Genomic DNA, 22,009 nt, shown 5'->3' with positions numbered 1-22,009 from the left:
ACAGTGACAATAAGTACTGATTCCAAACAAGTACTACATTTCCTAACAGTGAAGACAGGACAGGACATTCGAGTAAACCATAGTTATCTACAGACAAAGGCCAGGAGCTACAGAACATACTCACTTGCTTGCCAATTCACCCCCTGGTGGGAGGCTGGGGATGTTCTCACTTGCTAACGTTCGCATCACATGGACTAAGTCAGGGACGCCTTCCCCCTGCTTCTTTATGATTTCTGGGAATCAGAAGTACTTTTTTTGTAAATGTTATCAAAACTCAATTTTTAAAACACTGAAACAAAGGTATCTTAGGTTATCACAGACAGTATTTACTTTACTACACCTGAGATTTTCTAAACTAGTATAAAAATAGTCAATATTCTTCAAAAATTTAAGGCCAGGGGATACAGAAGAAGACACAAAATATCAACTTCAATGAATGAAAACAAGATAAAAATGTGAAAAGAAAAAAAAAATACTTTGTGTTAACTTGATGTGTTAAACGATCAAGGTGTGTACAAATGACTTCCTTTAGGATGCCGATTAGTTACTGTTGAGGAGATCAACTCCTGTCCTTACACTCGATACAAGTTTTCTGTACTTTACCCTGTAAAATACATTGCACATATAAAAATAAATAAATAAATAACTCAAGACTTGAAAAAGTACCTTTAAGTATAAGGCAATTTATTGAAGATATACTAGATCCTATCATTCTAACCTACATTTTTATAGTGGCAACATGACTTAAGTAGATAAATTAATTATATTCTTGAACATCACTCTGTATATCAATTTCCCCTCTAAGACACCTTTAAATGATATACAGATACACACAGCCCCCTTCATTTGTTACTTAAGCAAGGCTCCACATGAAAAGGTCTAAATTTCATGACAAAAAGATGAAGAACAGAAAGACTCAGGAACTGTACGGCTGCATTAAAAATAGTTAGTTTCACAGCATCAGGTTGGCCCAAGGGTACAGAGAGGGATCGGCAGTGTTATCAGGCAGTTGCTGTTCTTCTTATCAGACATCCTGAGCTGTGAGCAGAGACCCTTACCCCAACTCTAAACTAAGTACAAGATGTCATTTGGAGACTCCGCATAATTACTCTCAGGGCAAATCCCAGTCCAAGGCACTTGAACATTTTTGTTTCTCAATATTTATAGTAAGAAATGGTATTTTCTTTGCTACCAGAGCAAGAAATTATCATTCTAGTTCTCCATCTGTAAATCCCTCTGAAAATAACACATATAAAATCTTCATTCTCTATCAAGTCTCAAAATGTTACTTCACCATTAAAGGCACACGTTAAGACAGACATCACTACCCATAAAAACCTCTTTAAATGGCTCAGAATTATCCTTTTAAAATAAAGGCCAAACTTTACATCTATTATATCATGCCTTCTTTTTCTTCAAACAATTAAAAAAATAAAAGAGTCTTAAATCTGAACAGAAAGCAAGGATCTCAGATTCGGTTTGCCAAGTTCCTTTATTGTATGATCTTTAACATGTTGGCATATTAATTTTCTACATGGTTCTAATGCTGAAATCTACTATACAAAAATAAAGGGATTTGATGCTTGCCTATGCTACACAAGTTCACAATCTAAAAGCGTAACACACAACACAGTGTCTACTAGGCCAATACAATCATTCGGTGAGAGCTCTGGATACAAGAGAAATGAACACTGATGATAAATGCAACCAAGGATGGCTTCGGTTCTAAATGAAAAAACCCACTGTATTTGATGTAGCTTACATCTTCATCAAAATATAAGTTATGATATTTTAATTGTGAAGAATACAGGAAAGTAAATTCTTTTAAGAATAATAAAAGCTTTAGAAACCATTAGAATCTCTTATTTGATGTGGGACAATCATTTAAATTGAACAATTACACTATCCCTGCTTCCTTCAGCTTCTAGAAAAGTCCTGAATGTTAAGAAACTTCTTTTAATTGTTCTTGGACTACATATTTTAATTAGATTGCACAAAGACTTGGTGCTTTCCTAAAGAACATAAATGTCAAGAATTCTCTGTTTCATAAACACAGACACAAACACACTCTGGTCCTCCCCACTTTCCTCAATGAACTTAAGGAATTCTCAGTTCCCTGCATATTAGCAACTGTTCAGGGAGTCAGGCCAGTAGCAGCGATGGGACAGTCACACTCAGGCGAGGATAATCTTAACTCGCCTAAGGACCACAAGTGCAACAGCATCTGGTTATGTAAGGCAACAGGCTTTTCCTCCCCTCCCCTCAGTAAAGGAGAAGGGAGGCTCTGAGGAGCTTTGTCCTTCAATGCTGTAGACACAGATGCCAACGTGGAAAGCAAATCACACGAGGCTCAGTAGGTCACAGCAGTTGAGTCAAGGCATGTATTTAAAGAAAGAAAAAGGTATCTGGTGCCCGTTTTAGAAGCTGTATACTTCTTCGGTTAAGACATACATCTTTTACAGTGCAAAGATACATTCCTTCCATGCCTTTAAATAGCAGCAGCTTGAACTAACATGATTTTCTCTCTAGTTGCATCTCATCATATCTAAAAATACCATACTTAATTTATGACATATTACCTCCAATTGCATGGTATAACACTTGAACATAGCAAAAATACTGGCTATTAATGTAAACTCTGCCCAGGTGGCAACTGTCACTTGATAGTATGAAATATAAAACTTACTATAATAAAATTATATGTAGTGAATATCTGATAATTCCACCAAAAACTTACTTTAAAATAAAGCACACTGAAGAGAAAAATAGCAATTCATTCTAAAACTGGATTCCACTCCATAGTAAAAATGCTAAAATACTTATTATTTCTTTATACCAATAAAATGTATGCCCATTTAATACCAATAAAATAAAGTGCCAAATATCAACATCAACTTACCCCATACAGATTTTTTTTGGTTCCATATTTTTCTACTAATCAGCAATTTAGACCAATCACTCTGTAACATTCTAAGTATTTTTAACTTTACTGTTTTATCTACAGATAACATATTGAAATAACTTAAGATGTGAAAAATTACAAGACCCTTGAAAATAGTGAGGAAAAATGCATTGACTAGTACATTCCATGAATGAAATATTAAACAGTACAAATATACGTTACCATAGGGAAGGGAGAGTAATAAAACCTCAAGCCTCTAAATACACCGACAACCCAAGCCAAGCATGATTCTAATAGACAAATTACAAATGATATCAAGCAATAAAAAGGGAGAAAATAAATTAAGATGCACAGTAATTTTAATAATGAAGACACAATGGGATGCAATAGTGTGGTAGGTCAATGCTTGCATGCCAATTACGGTATCAGGAGACCAAAATGCACTTTTTACAGTGCAGTGTTTCTGTTTCTAGGGCCTGCATACTCTACATGCTTACTGTATATATCCACACAGTGAACCCAGTGCTTGAGTTTATACTTAGAGAGCAGCTTCATCCAAGATGGTGTAAGCACTGGGGCGTGGCTCAGAGGAAAACACCTGCCTACTGTGCAAGAGACCTTAGATTTGGTCCCCAGTCCACAACCAACCTACCCACCCCACCAACAAAAGAATAAATTCTTCCAATATTTAAAACTGTCACTTTTTTTTTTCTGAGGTATAAACACTTTGCATTTGTTCTAAAATAATTTGCCGAAATTTTAGAACCACACTCCTACAGTTCCAAACCACTTTCTTGACCTCATTTGAGAGTTGATTCCTGCCAGGTCTGTGTTGTAAGGTGAAAGCTTAGGAAGGAAGCTGTCAGAGCTGAAACTAAGTTTTAAAAGCTGTAGGATGTGACAGTTATTATTAACCAGTTGACCTTCAAGTTATCAAAAACAAAAAATGAAACAAACAAACAAAAAAAAACACACCAAACAAAACCACCCCAAAACCAACCAACCAAACACAGGTAAATAAATGAAATATTCCAGAGATTGAAGTTAATGCACACAACTTTTCACAGGAAGATGACATACTCCAAAACAGGACAAATTGGGTTTTCCTGGCATAAAATTACTCATGCCAGTGAGTTCAGCCATCATTCAATCATTCAGAACAGAAGTTCTCTAATCATAATGCACAAGGCCATGCTAGTTATTTCTAATCGGACATGATTCCTGGGGCACACATCTAAATGTTTACTACACAATGTCCTGTCCACTTTTACACGGTAAGTACTAGGTGTTAAAGGCATGTAAAAAACTAAAAACTCTAAAATGTTAGACTTTGTGTTGAAGGTTTTGTTTGTGAAATAAAGCTACTTATTTTTGTGAAATGATCCACCTTCTACTCTGCATTCCAGGTACTTGTCCAGCTCCGCCTCCTTCTTCACGGCTTCTGCTGAGACTTTAGGTGCATTGGGAAAACAGATCAAAATCACACTCATGTTGTCTCGACTTCCCTGGGAAAGGAAAAGGGCAAAAAAATATTTGGTTTTCCCTCTACTTTTTATAACCTTGAGAATCTTTATAATTATGCCCATTATAACTATATCATTTCTAGTTTAAAAAATGTTATTTTTAAGGAGAAAAAAGTAGATATGTATGTGGGGAGAAAGTTGCCTCCACATAATCTATTAAATATTATAAGCAGCATTCCAGGAGAAACAATCATGCCAGGCTCCATCCTCTGTGAGAATTACTGGTCAGGAGCCTATAAAACACAGCTTCCCCTACACATTCTCGGCGGGCACTTTGCGGGGAGTCCCCTGCCATGTCAACAGCACACAGGCACACATGCCATCTCACAGGGCAGAGCTGGCCAACGCTAGTCTTACACTCTTGTCACAGCACACTCTGGGGTTAATGCACTTGTTTCTGAAGTAGAAATATGCAATCAGAAGGAAAACTAGATGAAAGTTTATACTTTTATAACACATATTTTAACACATAACTTATATGATAAAGTACTGACTTAACTTAGGAAGTACATTCAAATTATTCAGACTGCTCTAAGTAGAACATTTGAATTGACAGCTTTCCTACACTTTCCTTACTTTTAGTATTTAATTCAGCTGTATGGAAAAATTGATCTTATACACATTAAACAACAAATAATTCAAACAGCTTAATAGCAAAGAGACTCTTATGAGGAAAATCATAAAATATGGCAAATGCTAAGGTATTGAATCATTTTAAAACAGAACACAGAAAGATAAAGTCTAACTTGACTAATTTACTAAAATTCGAATCTAACAATTCAAGTTTTTATTTAGCTAACAGCACTTAATTCTCTAGTACTACATAGCGAACCTAGCAAAAGGCTGCTGAGCTCATGCGCACTGAGCGGGACAAAGACCATGTGCACCTTACTGCTGTTCTCCCTGCTCAGAAACGGACAGCACACTGCCACCCCGTGCCCTTTAAAAACACACACGCAGGCGTTACAGAAACTGTCCTTCTAGTAGAACTAAGATTTTACACTGAGCTGACTGTGTAGACACATAAATGTTTGTTTTCAAAGACAGTCAACAAGCGTTACTGATAAAACATTACAGTGTGGTACAGGTGTTCTGGTCTGGATGCTGCGACTGGAGTTGTGTGACATTGCAGAAATGAGTTCTGAATTCCCAGGAAAGCTAGCAGCACGTATCGGCTATGTATTACCTATCAGACTAGAGTGTGTACACGCATGCGCACGCACACACTCACTAATGTAAATCTTTAATAGTCCTATAAGTTAGACATTATTTATATTTTGTAGCTGAGAGAGGCTGAACAGTTTCTTTAGGTCTGAAGAGTACAAAAGTAATAGAGGTAAGCCCTGATCCCAGGTCTGTTCGACTCTTAAGTCCGCACAATCTTCTCTGGCTTCAGCTTCCTCATCTATAAAATACCTAAGGGCTCAGCTAGCTGATCTATGTACACGATCCCATTTGATCCTCCCAAAAGCCCCACTAGACAGGGTAATCTCTGTTCTTTGATGTAACAATTCAATAACAGCTTACCTCAAGTCGCAGGGTCTCACACCAAGTCCTTCGGACTCCACATCCGAGGCTATCTGTAGTGCGCCATACCCAACACTCACTCAACTCCGCTGTTCAGCTAGTGTTCCAAAGCATGTCCAGAACTTACAGATAGAGCTCAAAACCTTCCCACCCTCTTTCTCAGGCACCCACATAGAATCTTTTATCTCTGTTATTCTTCTATAGTACCAAAAGCTTAAATACTCATGGTTAAAGACCAAACATTCAGACACAACTCTTGCACAGATGGTAACTGGCTAATTCCTAAAGTATCCCTATATTTTCACAGTTGGTAAAAAATTTACTGTAATTGTGCCCCAAGTGTATTTTTGGTATCTACAGGCTCCACAGTGATTAAAGGGAACAGTAATTAACGACATAAAGCTGAGAGAGAAAAAGAAGTCTACCTTGTACAAACAGGTGTCAACTACTTCATTGCAAACTTTCTCAAGGTCATCAGTGACTTCAAGTCTGGATCTCACGAAGTCACAGAGCTCTTCGTTTCCCATGACGTCCCAGATGCCATCACATGCAAGAATAATGAACTGGTCATCCTCTTCAGATCTTTCAATATCATGGACTTCCGGCTCCGGTGAGACGAGCTGCTCTGTGGGACCTTTTCCATGGACACATTTGTAATCGAAATCCCCAAGGGCCCTTGACACAGCCAGAGAGCCGTTCACACGCTGAATCATCACAGAGCCCCCTGCATTCTGAATTCGTTCTTTCTCCAGCGGATTGCTTGGTTTGTGGTCTTGTGTGAAGAAGTGAACTTTCCTGTTCCTACAGAGTAACCCTCGCGAGTCTCCACAGTTAATGAAGTAAGTGTGCTGGGGGGAAATTAAGACCCCCACAGCTGTCGACCCACTTCTGTCTGCACCGTGTTTCTTCTCTGACATAACCCTCATGTGTTCATCAATCTCCAGAAACCCTGTTCTGATCCCATTCTTTACATTTTCCACAGAAGGTGCTCCTGCAGAGCCTTTAAAATCCTGGTTATTGGTGATGTGATCTAACAAATGCTCACAGCAGTATTTGGCAACCTGAGAACCAGCATGCCCATCATATACAGCAAAGAATGACCACGTCTCAAGTCCGCTTGGCAAACCGATCACAGCTGTATGCGCATCCTCCATTTCAACTCGCCAACCTTGCATGCTGCTTAGGCCATAGCGTAACCCATTCCCCTGCCCCTGGGCATTATGCTTTTCCATCTTTGGCTTGTCTAAAAATGCTCCCATTATGACTTGATCCTCTAGGTCTGTAAAGGAAGAGAGAGAACAAAGTCAGTGACTGTCTGAAACAAAACACATCCAGTAGTCTTTTGAAAGTGCCTCCGAGACACAAGGAAGCTGTGACCACAAGGCGCAGGCTCCAGCCATAAGTGCTGAGCTGCTGACTTGGAACGTGGAGATGAACAAGAAGGGGGAAGGCGGATCGAGTACAGCTCAACCAGACAAGCAGCAGAGGGAACTAAGTCCCCAGGCAAAGGGGAGCTTGCCTGCCTCTCTGTGACACCAAGGAGACCCAGCAGTGACCATTAACTTACGGGAACTAGGCAAGATTTCAGGGTGTACTCATCACACCCAATCTTGCAATTATGGTGTGTGTCAATAAAAAACTCACACTGGTCCAAATTTTCAATGCCTTTCTTTAAGCTCTTGTGCAGGTCATTCTCCTTAGAGCTGGAATCCCTACCTAACTCACCTCTTTACCAACAGAAAAAAACTACCTGTATCTACCCTTTCAAGTCCAGTTCAGATTCTACCCTTCATCAGACTCTGCAGTCTTTTATGAAACCAGTCAATTTCTAAAGGGGTCAGCTTCAATTTTCAAGTTGCAACACATTTAATGACAAATTTTATTATGCAAAAAAGGTAACAGAATTAATCTGATAATAAAGCTAATAGTAATAATATGTATCATTACATGCTTTATGATCATTGGGTATAAATCATAAAAGAGATTCAAAGGTCTAGTTCGGCTCATCTAACCCTTTACCAATACTTAACAGCCAGCTCCTTGATCTGGAATGGACCCACAAAGACAGACACATTTCAACATTTTAATAACGCATTTAATAATGCAGTCCAAGTAATCAAATGAATCACAAACTAAAGAAAATCTTCAAGTAGGATAGAATACTGGATGGAGACAGGAGGTAGAGAAGATGTGTATAATGAGGGTGACAGACGGTGTCCAGGTGAAGTTTTGAAACTAGAGGACTAAAGAACCAGTAATGATAAAACGCTTTAGGAAAGAATTTTGCTTCGCAGCAATCCCACACACACACCACATTTTTTTTCCTTCTGCTGAACAACTGATGCCCAGGGAGAGAAAACTGAACCAACTCCTCCAAGTTCTGACTTCCACTACGCGCGCACACACACGCACGCGCACACACACACACTAAAAACTCTGAAGATTACATTTTAAAAATTCCCATGCCAATTATAAGGCCTACCAAAGTTGCAAATCATAGGGGGGAAATCAGATGAAATACACAAAAGGTGTAAAAGATGAGGTAAAGCCTGGTGTGGCGGTTTGAGCAGAGGCAGGTGAGTCTCTGTGAGAAAAGTTCCAGGACGGCCGGGCGGTGGTGGCGCACGCCTTTAATCCCAGCACTCGGGAGGCAGAGCCAGGTGGATCTCTTTGAGTTCGAGGCCAGCCTGGGCTACCAAGTGAGTTCCAGGAGAGGCACAAAGCTACACAGAGAAACCCTGTCTCGAAAAACCAAAAAAAAAAAAAAAAAAAAAGTTCCAGGACAACCATGACTACATAATACAGAGACCCTGCCTCACTCTCCATCAGGACCTCAAAAAAAAAAGGGAGGGGGGATGTCAAGAGATGAGAACCAAAGAGAAAAATCAGCTCAAAATGTGATCACACTAGAAATAACCACCTGAACGTTGGTAGTAAAACTCAAACTGAAGTTCACTTCACAGCCAAACCAACAAGAATGATGAGGAACCCATAGTCTTCTAAGACCTTCCCAACGACTGCAGGCACTAAAGAACCCAAGTTAGGAAGTCAGACCTGCTGGGTTTCAACTCTGGTTCTACTCTTTTCAACAGTGTGGTCGCAGCAAGTGTGAGACTACTATCTTTTCTGAATGGCTTTCTTCAACTGTGTAATAAGGTGCTGATCTTTTTATCACACACACACCCCCCCCCAGGTTAGGGTTTCTCTACCTCCTGAGTGCTGGGATTAAAGGTATGCACCACCACTGCCCGGCTAATTTTTTTTTTTTTTTAAAAAAACAGAGTCTCCAGCACTTTTAATCCCAGGCAGAGGCAGGGGTCTCTGAGTTCAAGGCCAGCCTGGTCTACACAGAGAGTTCCAGGACAGCCAGGGTTGCACAGAAAAACCCTGTCTCAAACAAAACAAAACAAAACAAAAACCAACATCAAAGACAGGGTCTCACTGTATAGCTCTGGCTAGCCTGAGACTCACAGAAATCCCCCTGCCTCGCTCGGCTTCTGGAGTGCTGAGAATAATGGTGTGCACCATCATGCCTCGCATAAGGTGCTAATCTTGTGGGATTATTTTTGGGGGGGGACGGGGGGTTGAGACAGGGTTTCTCTGTGTAGTTTTGGTTTTGGTGCCTGTCCTGGATTTCACTCTGTAGACCAGGCTGGCCTCAAACTCACAGAGATCTGCCTGGCTCTGCCTCCCGAGTGCTAGGATTAAAGCAGTGTGCCACCACTGCCCAGCTCTTGTGGGATTCTTACAAGAATAAATGTACAATGCACTTAGCATCATGTCTAGCACAGTATACACACAATACAGTAAAGCCATTTATTATTATGCAATACTTACAGTATTACTTTCTACCAGAGCAATGGAGTCAACCATGATGTTTCTCCTGGACGCCTGCCTTGTCTGCCCTTCAGTAAAAACCTGTATGTATTATACATTTGAGGAGTGGCCAAGATGGAATTCAAAACCTCACTCATGCTAGGTTAAGTAGTCTACAAATGAGCTACACATTTATCCCTTGTATAATACACTTTAAAACATACTTTAAAGACATTAGTAAATGGGGGAGGCAATTAAAAAATGTCACTTCTTGTCTACCTGACAATATCAGAAGTTTGGAAGAGTGTGAGTCAAACAGAAACTCCAGTGATCTCACTAATAGCAAAAGCTGGAAGATGCACTGCACGTCAACACAGTGATCCTAATGACCACTCCAGAGCAGTATGTTATTAATGGCAGGCAATGCCCAGGCGATGGAGTCTCACCTCTGTGCTTGTGTCTGATCTGCATCTTATAAAGTAGGAGCAAGGCAACAAAGGTAAGGTAATAACACTATTCCTCCAAGTTGCTGCTCCAGATGTACACTTGTGTTAACAAGCTCAAGCGCACCATGTTTCTAACTGTCGTCAGTTAAAGAACTTGAACTACGCCATCTTAAAGAAACTGTCCCATCTGCCAAAGAAAGTGTGTGTGACTATTACTAAGAGCTATAAATGGCAACCACTGGAAATAACCTGCTTATTAGAAGGTACGACAGATAGCATTTAACAACAGACATTTAATTCTATCACACATCGTGCGCAACAAAAGGCAGTGTCTTGAGTAATGCAGCAAAGCCACTCTATACACACACACACACACACACACACACACACACACACACACACACACACACGCGCGCGCGCGGTACAGCACATACGGGGAGGGCAGCAGCCAGCTCAAGGCCAATGGCTGCCAACTCCATGAGCATTGCATGCCCTCAGGGCGGAAGTGACCAGCATATCACACAGCTGGCTTCTCTATGGAAGAAGAAACCAGACAGGCTGGCCTCAGGAAGAAGTCCAACATTGGAGTCTGGCTGTACTGAAGGGACAAAGAGGACTTGAGAACACTGCTTCCTCTACAGTGTCCTCAACTCTTACCTCAACAGTTACCTCTACCCAGAAGTCCAAAGAAAACCAAACCAAGACTTGTTTTAAAAGCACAGGATATTCTCTTAAAAACTAACCTATAGCCCACACCCACCCCTCTCAACAACTAGAGAAGACATTAGTGAATGATTACAGGCTTAGAAGTAACATCTCACATTGTTTGGGTGCATGTGGGGGAGGAGTACCAGGCAAACACTATTCACAAGTTTGATGAATGTATTAACATCTTGAAACTGTTATGCCAATATTGGCATTATTACAGCCCTACCTTACCAATGAAGAAACTGAGCCATTAAGTTACCTACTACTTCAACAGCAAGTTGCCTCATTTGGGTGTGAATTGCCTTACTAGGCTGACTAGCCAGCTGGGTGTATGTATGAGTTGTGATTAAGACACCTGATGCCGACCTAGACTATCATTCTGCAATTTCCCCACTGAAAGTGGACATATTAACACTGACTTTCGGAATGATACTGCAAACCAGTCACAGACAGCTTGGTAAGAAAGGAGGCACTGAGCACAAGAACACTATTTAATCACTACTCTATTCCCACAAACAGCAAATCTAGATTTTCACTCTGCGTAACAAGAGACCTTGCTCTCCCCTTTAGAAACAAGTCCAGGACTTATTTACCATGTATGCATATGGAATTACCAAATAAATTAATTCCTCCAAACTAAAGTAGGCGATTCACAAATCTTACCTACTTAGACTCTGAATAATTTATAGAAACCTAGTGAAGTAGCCAACTATAAACTACATAAAAAAGGATGCTGATTATGTAACTCTAGTGTCAGAAGGTCTTTACTAATATAAATATTGTTTACATAGACCTCTTGCATACCTGGATGACTAAACAGTATTTTACTTAGTCCAATTATTAAATGAACAGATGCGTGTGTGTGTGTGTGTGTGTGTGTGTGTCTGTGTGTGTGTGTGTGTGTGTGTGTGTGTGTGTGTGTGACCATGAAAGTTTCACTCAGTCTTCTGAGTCTTAAACCTACTTGAGTACATACCGGGTCTCATCACAAGTATTAGCAGCTGATCTGAATTTCAAAGCAAAGTGCTATGATAAACATTTTGAATCCTTTAAAATGAAACCAATCTCTAAACTGAAAAATCCACTCATTAAAGGTCAACCATTGTCTGCTTTTTCCGGTAATGCTAGGAACCAAGCCCAGGACCCAGTGTACGATACAGTCTATAGCAAAACTACATCCCTAACCCCTCAGCAGCTTGTGCCTCTCACTAAGCAAAGCTAATGTAATAATCCACTAGTCATGAGGTTTATTCCACTAAGAATCACACTGAAGAGCAGTTTAACAAGCTTTACATATTTTACCATTGACCCTCTCTGAGAACTATAATAGCAAACATGAAAACAACTTGACTACTCTTTAGAAGGCAGAATAGATAAATAAGGAGATACTATTTATACTATACTACACATCCCTATGCAACCCCCTATTAGCCTTAAATAACAGATCATTATCTATTTTGGGCAGTCTTTAAAAAAATTGAAACAAACTACAAATATCTGTTTGCCTGTGGACAGTCTTATAATAAAACAGTCCCCCAAGTTTCTATGTCAAACAGACACATGTCAACAATGTGAGGAAAATGATACTCTCTTAGCAACTGATACTGCATTATCTCGTATCGAGCTCTCAATGCTGAGAAGCAATACCGAATGTGGATATTTACGATGGGGGCTGGTAAGATTCAAGGGGAGACTCAAATAACAAAGCACTGCTAAGCTGGCATTCCAACAGGAAGGATGCTGGGAACTACAGGGCCTTTGAAGGGCATTAAAATAGATTTAGTTATAAAATGGGACATTCTGGAATAGATCTGCCTAAGAGATGGGAATCTAAAGATGGAAAGGAAAGCCACAGAGAAAGAGGAGTGCAAACAGGATGAGACAAGAAGCTTCCCAGGGAAAGAGGAGTGGTAGGAAGGCACTGGTTAGAGCGCAGGAACCACATGGCAGGTGTATGTGCGTTATATGCAGGGGATGCAGAACAGAAATGCACGAGTGCCATCAACTCTACATTCTACAGTTCGCCCGGACTTACGGACAGACAAACCTGGTCCTCAAGGAGTGGCTGCCTTCTCAAGTGTACACTGAATAGCAGTATTAGGCGACATATTAACAGCTGCAGTTCAGTACAGCAACACATGCTGCTTACAGTCACATCTCTGCAAAGGATAATTCAGACCACACAAAGCACTTTTCATTTCCCAAGCCACTACTAATTAAGGCAGCTACCTCAAGGTTATCTACAGCCGTGAGAAAGAAGCGCATAAAAAACTGACAAATTGGGAGGGAAGAGCTAATAAGAAGGGGAAAACAAAAATGGTTAACACATTTGCACTCCAATTCTACACATGCAAATAACAAAGTCTGAGGACAAAGATGAAAAATGGAGAGTTGCAATGGAGATGGAGATGGTAATATTAGGTCAGCAAATGTGACCAAATTCCTGTCAGAACTCATCCTGCCTCATCTGTTTTTATTCTAATAGAAAACTGGGGGACTGTTTTATTAGACTGTGTCCATAGGCAAACAAATACTTGTAGAGTTTGATTCATTTTTTTTTTTAAAGACTGCCCAAAATAGATAATGGTTTATTTAAGGCTAATATGGGGTTGCATAGGGATGTGTAGTATAGTATAGTAAAAATAATATCCCTGTATTTTATCTATTCTTCCTGTTTCTTGTCCATGATAAACCCATCTGTGAGAGCTCTAGCATCCAGGCTTGAATGAATTTCAGACTACTTTTCTGGGCTCCCACACTATTATCTTCCTTGGCTCCTTCACATCAACATCTCTCAAATGGTGTGACTGACTGATGTTTTTTATTTTTTTATCTTTTGAGACAGGGTTTCCGCAAAGTAGCCCTGCCTGGCCTGGAACTTGCTATATGAGTCTCAAACTCACAAAGATCCCTGAACTCACACTGTTTCAGGAGCGCTGGGGTTCTAAGTGTGCCACTACACTAGGCCTTGAAACATGACGTTTAGACACTCAGGTGCTACTCATGCCGCTCACCAAAATCTTGGTGTCCACTCTTCCAGCCACGCACCTGCCTCCTTTTCAGTTAATCTTCTGAAGAGCACTGATACTCCCAAGTGGAACCTGGCCAGGGTCCTTCAAGACACTTTATCCAATCAACTTTGAGTCGTGTGAGGGTTTTGTGGTGTTGTTTTGGGAGGGGGTTTATTCATGCTTTTATTGTGTGTATGGGTGTTTTGCCTGATGTATGTCTGTGCATCACAAGCCTGCTAGGTACTCACAGAAAGTAGAAGAGGGCATAGGATTCCCTAGAACTGGAGTTACAGACAGTTGTGAGCTGCCGTGTAGGTACTGGAAACTGAACCTGGGTCCTCTGGAAGAGCAGCCAGTGCTCTTAGCATCTCACGGCCTATCTAACCAACTGCTCACACTGCCTTTCAACACTACGATCCTTCCTGAAACATTCTTCCCCTGACTAAGATGCGCTCCCTGCCCCCAATTTCCACACTACTCCAGGTTCCCCATCCTTGTCTCTTTGGGAGGCTCACCCTCATCTCCTCAGCCATTAAGCACTGGCATTCTTCAGGTTTCTTCCTAGGCCTTCTCCCACACGCTGCAAGAGCTCCCTAAGCTCTTCCATCAAGTCTCATGGATTATGCTTCTTAAATATGTGAAAATTTAACCTACTTTTATCCCTAGCAAGTCGTAATCTCCAAGTTAGCACTATTATCAGTGCATAACACCAACTTTTTATTTTGTCCCTTTGCATGCATGCTGGTATTTATTTTTATTTTGTGTTGAGTGTTCTACCTGCATGTCTGTCTCTGCACCATGTGAAGACTGCCATGTGGGTACTGTAATCAAACCAGGGTCCTCTGGAAGAGCAGCCAGTGCTCTTAACTATTTCTCTTTTTTGTTTTTTTTAAGATTTATTAATTATGTAGACAGTGTTCTGCCTGCATGCCAGAAGAGGGTGTCAGATCTCATTACAGATGGTTGTGAGCTACCATGTGGTTGCTGGGAATTGAACTCAGGACCTCTGCAAGAACAGCCAGTGCTCTTAACCTCTGAGCCATCTCTCCAGCCCAGCTCTTAACTATTGAGCCATCTCTCCAACCCCTGAACTGTTAATACATCCAGAAAACCAAAATCATAATTAACTAAGAAAATTGCCTAATCGTTTTAAAATACCAGGGAAATAGCTCTTTCTTTAGGATTTGGCATATCAACAAGCAAGCACTATCAGAAGATTGATTATTCAGGCTTGGTGGCACATGTCTTTGATCCCAGCACTCAGGAGGCAGAGGCAAGAAGATCTCTCAAGTGAGCTTGAACCCTGCCTGGTCTACAGAGCAAGCCCCAGGACAGCAAGGAATACAAAGAGAGACCCTTCTCAAAACACAAAAACAAGCCAGTCGGTGCTGGTGCATGGCTTCAATCCCAGCACTCAGACTGCAGAGACAGGTGAATCTCTGAGTTAGAGGCCAGCCTGGTCTACAGACTGAGTTCTAGGACAGCCAAAACTACATAGAGAAACTCTGTCTCAAACAAATAAACAAAAACCTGTTATTCTTAAAATTGTGATATTATTTTACTACAGAAAGATCAATTTGTTAAAAAAAAAAAAGTGGGGGGTAGCTAAAAATGCAGACTGCCAATACTACCATACCAACACTAATAGAATTTGACCATCCTCGGGCAGTGGTGTCACACGCCTTTAATCCCAGCACTTGGGAGGCAGAGGCAGGTGGATCTTTGTGAGTTCAAGGCCAGCCTGGGCTACCAAGTGAGTTCCAGGAAAGGCACAAAGCTACACAGAGAAACCCTGTCTCGAAAAACCAAAAAAAAAACCAAAAAAAAAAAAAAAAAAAAGTGTGGGCTACTCTCCCTGAGGTCCTGAGTTCAATTCCCAGCAACCACATGGAGGCTCACAACCATCTGTAATGAGACCTGGTGCCCTCTTCTGGCCTGCAGTCATACCTGCTGTATACATAATAAATAAATCTAAAAAAAAAAAAAAAGAATTTGACCATCCTGATTTGTTAGCCCCTCCCAAGCACCCATCCTCTGAAGTCTCTGCAGCTCCCAGGAGCTAAGCTGAGCTCATCTCACTTCTCACCAGTGTCTGAGTACCATTGTTTTAGAAGGAGAGCAATACCACTAGATTCTAATTAGCAGCATAAATCTGAGGCTGTCGTTTAATTGAGTCCACATGGCTGTGTCATTCCAAAGCAGCAAAACAAAATGATACCTGTTTGTGGGCTAAATAATGGCTCCTGAAATTACCAGGCCTTAATCCTATGCTACCCAATTTTAGATGTCAGGGAAAGATGGTGTTTGCAGATACGATTAAACTGTGAATTTGAGATGGGAAAGTAATCCTGGATGATCCAGGTCTACAAATGCAGCCACATGTCCGTATAAGAGTCAGAACACAACTGGCATACAGAAGTCTGCTGTGGACATCGTTCTGTATAAATAAAACACTGATTGGCCAGTGGCCAGGCAGGAAGTATAGGCGGGACAAGGAGAAGAGAATTCTGGGAAGTGGAAGGCTGAGTGAGGGAGATACTGCCAGCCGCCACCGTGACAAGCTGCATGTGAAGACGCCGGTAAGCCATGAGCCATGTGGCAAAGTATAGATTTATAGAAATGGATTAATTTAAGATGTAAGAACTAGATAGCTAGAAGCCTGAGCCATTAGGCCATATAGTTTGTAAATAATATAAGTGTCTGTGTGTTTATTTTATAAATGGGCTGTCAGAATGCCGGGACTGCTGGGACTTGGCGGGAGCTGGAGAGAAATTCTCCAGCTACAGAAGTCATCTGACAAAAGAGAGGAATCTGGAGATGGTGACCTTGATGTTTGGGGTGATGTGCAAGGTGAGGGACAGAATGCTAATAGCCACAGAAGGTGGGAAAAGCAACCCAAAGTCACTGGAGTGAGCACATTTCTGTGAAACCTTGACTATGACCTAGGGAAACCCACTTTCCCCTAGAACTCTAAGAGGACACAATCAGTCTAAACTCCTTTAAACCACCAAGTTTATAATACTTTATCAAGTCAGCTGTGAAAACTGAAGTCCTACTGGAAGAGATGGTACTCTGCAATAGCTAGAGTTTTCCTGCCTGGCCCACAGTCAGAACAAATCTCTGTCACCCGCCAGTCCCACAGACGCTCAGACCCAACCAAGTAAACACAGAGACTTATATTGTTTAAACTGTTTGGCCTAATGGCTCAGGCTTCTAGCTATCTATTTCTTACATCTTAAATTAATCCATTTCTATAAATCTATACCTTGCCACGTGGTTCGTGGCTTACTGGCATCTTCACATGCTACTTGTCATGGCGGCGGCTGGCAGTGTCTCCCTGACTGAGCCTTCCACTTCCCAGAATTCTCCTCTCTCCTTGTCCCGCCTATATTTTTCTGCCTGGCCACTGGCCAATCAGTGTTTTATTTATTGACCAATCAGAGCAATTTGACATACAGATCATCCCACAGCACTCTGCAGTTACTGCAACAGGAGAAAACCAATGGGGACCAAGTTCCTTACCTGTCCCAAACTAAGGACTAGCTAGAAGAGGACTATCAACCCCTTCAAAGACTGATAATAATACATATAATTCAGTCAGCCAGCTTGAATTCCAAAGGGAAGATATGAATGATGTCCAGATACTCTGACAAGCAAGTTAGCTAATCATACTATTCTGGGGTAAACAACAGAGAAAATTAGTAATCTTTAAATAGAAAAGAGGAACCAATTTGTGGACCCATCAAGCTAGAACCAATGTGGAAATGTCCTACCTTTCATAGTGTTGGAAGGGGCTATGCATGCCATTAGTAGAGAAAAGTCATCAATAGACTTCCACTGTGGTGGACCCTGCATGCTCAAAAACCAACCTCTCAGACAAGACGTGCCCACTGGTGCGATAATGCAGGACTGGGCAGGGGGCAATCAGCTATTTTCTGACCGGATATGAGGCTTGCTCCACTGGAGGGAGCCTGGTAAAGAGCCCAGGGCTGAAGTCATAGGCACGATGGCTGCAGCAGTTTTCAACCTCAAGAACCTGCAAGTGGCGACCCACTGGGGGTCGAACAACCCGTACAAAGAGGTCGCCTAAGACCACTGGAAAACACAGATATTTAATTATGATTTATAACAGTAACAAAATTACAGTTGTGAAAAGTAGCAATGAGGTAATTCTATAGTTGGGGGCCATCACATGACGAACTGTATTAAATTAAGGGTCGCAGCATTAGGAAGGCTGAGAACCACTACGCTGGTGGGAAACTTACTACTGTAATTTTGCTGAATTCTCTTGTCGAACTACCTTTAAATATTTACATCCACAGGCTAGTGCTGCTTGCTCTTGGGCTGGGTCTGGGTCAGAAGCTTCTGTTTGTAGTGGGCAGCAGTCAAGGCAGACATAACCAATCAAAGTGCTGAGGACAGTAGAGTGCTCAGCCCTTACTGGAATATTTTATCATGCCCCGCTCCCTTCCCCCAGCCACTGCCAAGGCTCAGGGAACACAGAGGAAGCTTGGGGTGGGGGGGTAGGGGTGGGGAAGAAAGGATGTAAGAGTCAGAGGGTGGGAAGGAGAGCTGTGAGATGCTATAAACTCAACAGCAGCTATGGTTACCTGCACAAGACCAAGCCAGTCAACTTTCTAGCTTATTGGAGTGGCGTATGAGCACCCAGTTCCCAGCTGAGGAGCTACTGGCAACTCATGGCTGCTGGTTGGCTGCCCATGGCTAGTAGATGGCCATGCAGGTAACACTAACTGGACTCCATGGGTTGTTAAAAAATTAAAAAGATGACAGGGTATTAAGGTAGGAGAGGTGTCTGGGGGGAGAGGGATTTGGATTAGATAGGATCACAATACATTGTATGCATGTATGAAATTGTCAAAAGAATAAAAAATATTCCACAAAAGCATGGAACCTAAATATATAAATTCTAAAGATACTCAAGAATGTGCTGACTTTGATTTACTCTAGAACACTAAATCACTTACACATAAAAAAATTTAAAAATCTGGTTTGTGAAACATGAAAAATAAAAACAAAAATCGTTAAAAAAAGTAAGAATATAAATTTAGGATATTAAAAAAACTGCACCATTTTAGCCGGCATGAGAAGACTTAGGAGACGCCAAGGCCACCGCGGCAATCTGCCATGGGAAAGACAGAAAAGAGCCAAGTGTCCAGGCAGTGAGCAGAGACCAATGAGCAGCTGGAGAAAGGGTGCAGGCCACGCGAGGCAGCTCTCCCCAGAACACTGTAAGGAAACCACACAGCCCGGGACAGAAGGAACAAGCCAGAGAGAAGGAAAACAAGGTGCTTCTGAGTGCAGTCCAACTGTCATCTACGAAGTCACACTCCGAAGCAGCCCAATCCAGGGCTGAACGGAAATCTCAGCATGTTTTAGGTTTACGATTTTATGTTGGGCTGTTCTCATTGCTATTTGGGGACATATGCCCGAAAGGTTTCATTAATCATGAAATAATTTAAATTTAGTAGAAACTGGCCAGCATCAAAGCATATTTCAAGAATATAACAGTTCAGACAAACTTAACATGTCCCCTTCTTCTCAAAAAGAGACAAGTCAGCCTGGCGTCAGACTTCTTTAGAATATCAAATAGGCAATGATGAAATGATGTCTATATATTCTGTGGCTAAGGAAGTATATTCCAACAATTATATATAATATATATATATTATGTAAACATGCTCATTAACAGATACAAATTAAATGTGATTTTAAATCACCAGTGTTCGTTTTAGAAACACAGCTATGGACATGTATTAAAGATTATATCAATATACTATTTCTTTAAAAGTTCAAAGGAGCCTCGTGTTGTGGTGCACACCTTTAATCCCAGCACTCAGGAAGCAGAGGCAGGTGGATCTCTTTGAATTTGAGGCTAGCCTGGTCTACACAGTAAGTTCTAGGCCAGGTCTAAAATAGTTAGACTACCTCAAAAACAAAACAAAAAAACCTAAAAAGTTCAAAGAAAAAAAGCACAACTATATTATAGCCTAAAAGACATTTAAAGTCAAAGATGAAACACTGTGATTGGAACAATCCCTAGGAAAAACCAAGACCAAGTATTATTCCTATTATTTGGCAATGTCTCCCAAGATTACTCAATACAGTGGAGTAAGATAAAGAGATGCAAAATGGTAGGAGATAAAAGTGTTTGTTACCAGCAACTATTCAAAACTTAACCTCTACATGAAAAAACTGTGAGCTCATAGGGATATAGAAAAATCACAAGAAAACTATTAACAATTGTCACTTAGGAAATCAAAAAGAAATGGCCATACAAACAAGAAACTTTCCCACTGGATCTGGCAGCATGTGTCCATTACCCCAGCATCTGAGAGTCTGAGGAGAATATCAAGTTCAAGGCTAGCCGAGCCACACAGCAAGCCCTGCCTGCGGCCAAAGTTCAGAGAGGACTGGGACTTTAAGGCAGCTTTGGAGTAAGAGACTTTACCAGACAGCCTCATTATAAAGATGACTATCATCTCACTTCAGTGGGCTACAAACTCAATATAATCACAAGTAGCCCTTTTGGTTCCCAGACCTTGGTCAAACTCCAAAATACACTGGAAAAAAAAAAAACAAACAAAACAAAACAAACAAAACAAACAACCAAACAACTGAATGGCCGACACGTTCTCAAACATGATGAGAATGTGCACAACCAAGGTATATAAGAAGCGGTGTTGAAACAGAAAGACTTGATAAGGGCAACAGAATTGCGATTTCGGGGAAATATGGGAACAGGTTCGGCAATGGTGAGAACAGCGGACCTATTCACCTCTGCAGTGGGGGGGCTGCCTCCCACCTTATACATAACTCTGGAGTGAATAGACTTCTATCTTGAATTGACTAACAAAGCCATACTAGTACACCTGGGAAGGGCTCTCTAAGAACGGCAGGCCTGGTACAGAGGGCAATACTAACTCCACAGGAGCAAAAAGCTGCAGCTGATAAACTCTTCTACTCAGAACAAAGTCCATAACCCTGTAGGGGGAGTGTTTAGTGAGGCACACTTCTGGACAGGAGGGTCACATATTTGAGGACAGCAAGACCCTATCCATCTCAAAAACAAAATAACACAACAGCAACATCAACAAAAAATTTGAAAAGGCAAGCAATTTCAAGTATCTGCAATATGTGAAACAAAAATTAATATTCCTAAATATGTAGAAGGTTAAGGCAAGAACTACTGATTTATCATTTTGAGATCTGAGTCTCCTGTAGCCAGGGGCCTGGAGCTGGCTGAGGCCCAAGACAGCTTGAAGTCCTAATCCTCCAGCTTCCACTGCTGGGAAGAACAAACACCTCAAGAGAAATAAAATGGAAAAAGAATGTGAACAGGCGATTAAATGAATAAATAATAAAACAAATGGCCAATAAATACACGGAACAACAACCACCCTCACTAGTCACAGTACCTCATTTTAAAAGTTGTTTGCACTGATTTATGCACATAGGTGTTTTGCCTAAGGGCACATATGTACACCATTTATGCGTGTGGTGCTCCAGAGGTCTGAAGGTGTCAGGGACCCTGCATGAGCGTTTGGCGGAGCCCGCCCCAAGCATAGTACCTGAGCCATTTCCTCAGCCTTCTTGAAGGTTATTCCTAATTCCTACTAGCAAAGCAGTTTTTAAAAAAGTAATTCCTACAGATAGATTGGCATCATTCTGAAGGATATGCCAGATCTATTAGAATAATGAGTAACAAACACAGACATAGGCTCTATCTAAGGAATGCAGGATTCGGGCCCTGTGGTTCCAGGTAGAAGCAGGTTCTCTAATGTCACCTATTACAGACACTCAAAGCCAGCACAGTGGCGGCACCTCATCCATAGTGAGCCAATTCTTGTTTACCAAACGTTCTGCCAGCTCATGTTTTCTAAACCCTTTCTGTCAAGGGGAAATCGTGCCACCAGACCCCCTGAACTGGAGTGAACAGATGACTGGGAGCCACCGTGTGGATGTGGGGCACACTTAGTGGCACAGATTTTCTTACAGGTCTATTAGCTGGTAGTTTACAAAGCCAACATCTTTAGAATGTCACACTCATTTCCCTCT

At 41.3% G+C, this 22,009-nt stretch overlaps 1 protein-coding gene across 2 annotated transcripts in view; it reads right to left on the bottom strand.

The window, feature by feature from the left end:
• The window catches only part of Ppm1a (protein phosphatase, Mg2+/Mn2+ dependent 1A), a 52,294-nt gene that overhangs the window by 9,693 nt on the left and 20,592 nt on the right, over positions 1–22,009 (bottom strand). For both annotated transcript variants that reach the window (XM_037210616.1, XM_028858187.2), the window contains exons 2-4: positions 6,378–7,231; positions 4,290–4,407; positions 125–233 (exon numbers count right to left, since the gene is read on the bottom strand). In XM_037210616.1, coding sequence (XP_037066511.1) covers positions 125–233; positions 4,290–4,407; positions 6,378–7,231 — 1,081 coding nt within the window. The remainder of the gene's footprint in view (positions 1–124; positions 234–4,289; positions 4,408–6,377; positions 7,232–22,009) is intronic.

This window comes from Peromyscus leucopus, chromosome 14 (assembly GCF_004664715.2).
Source record: "Peromyscus leucopus breed LL Stock chromosome 14, UCI_PerLeu_2.1, whole genome shotgun sequence".
In the NCBI taxonomy this organism is placed as follows: Eukaryota; Metazoa; Chordata; class Mammalia; order Rodentia; family Cricetidae; genus Peromyscus; species Peromyscus leucopus.
Note: the sequence above shows the minus strand (reverse complement) of the source record. Positions and strands in the feature narration are given on the sequence as shown.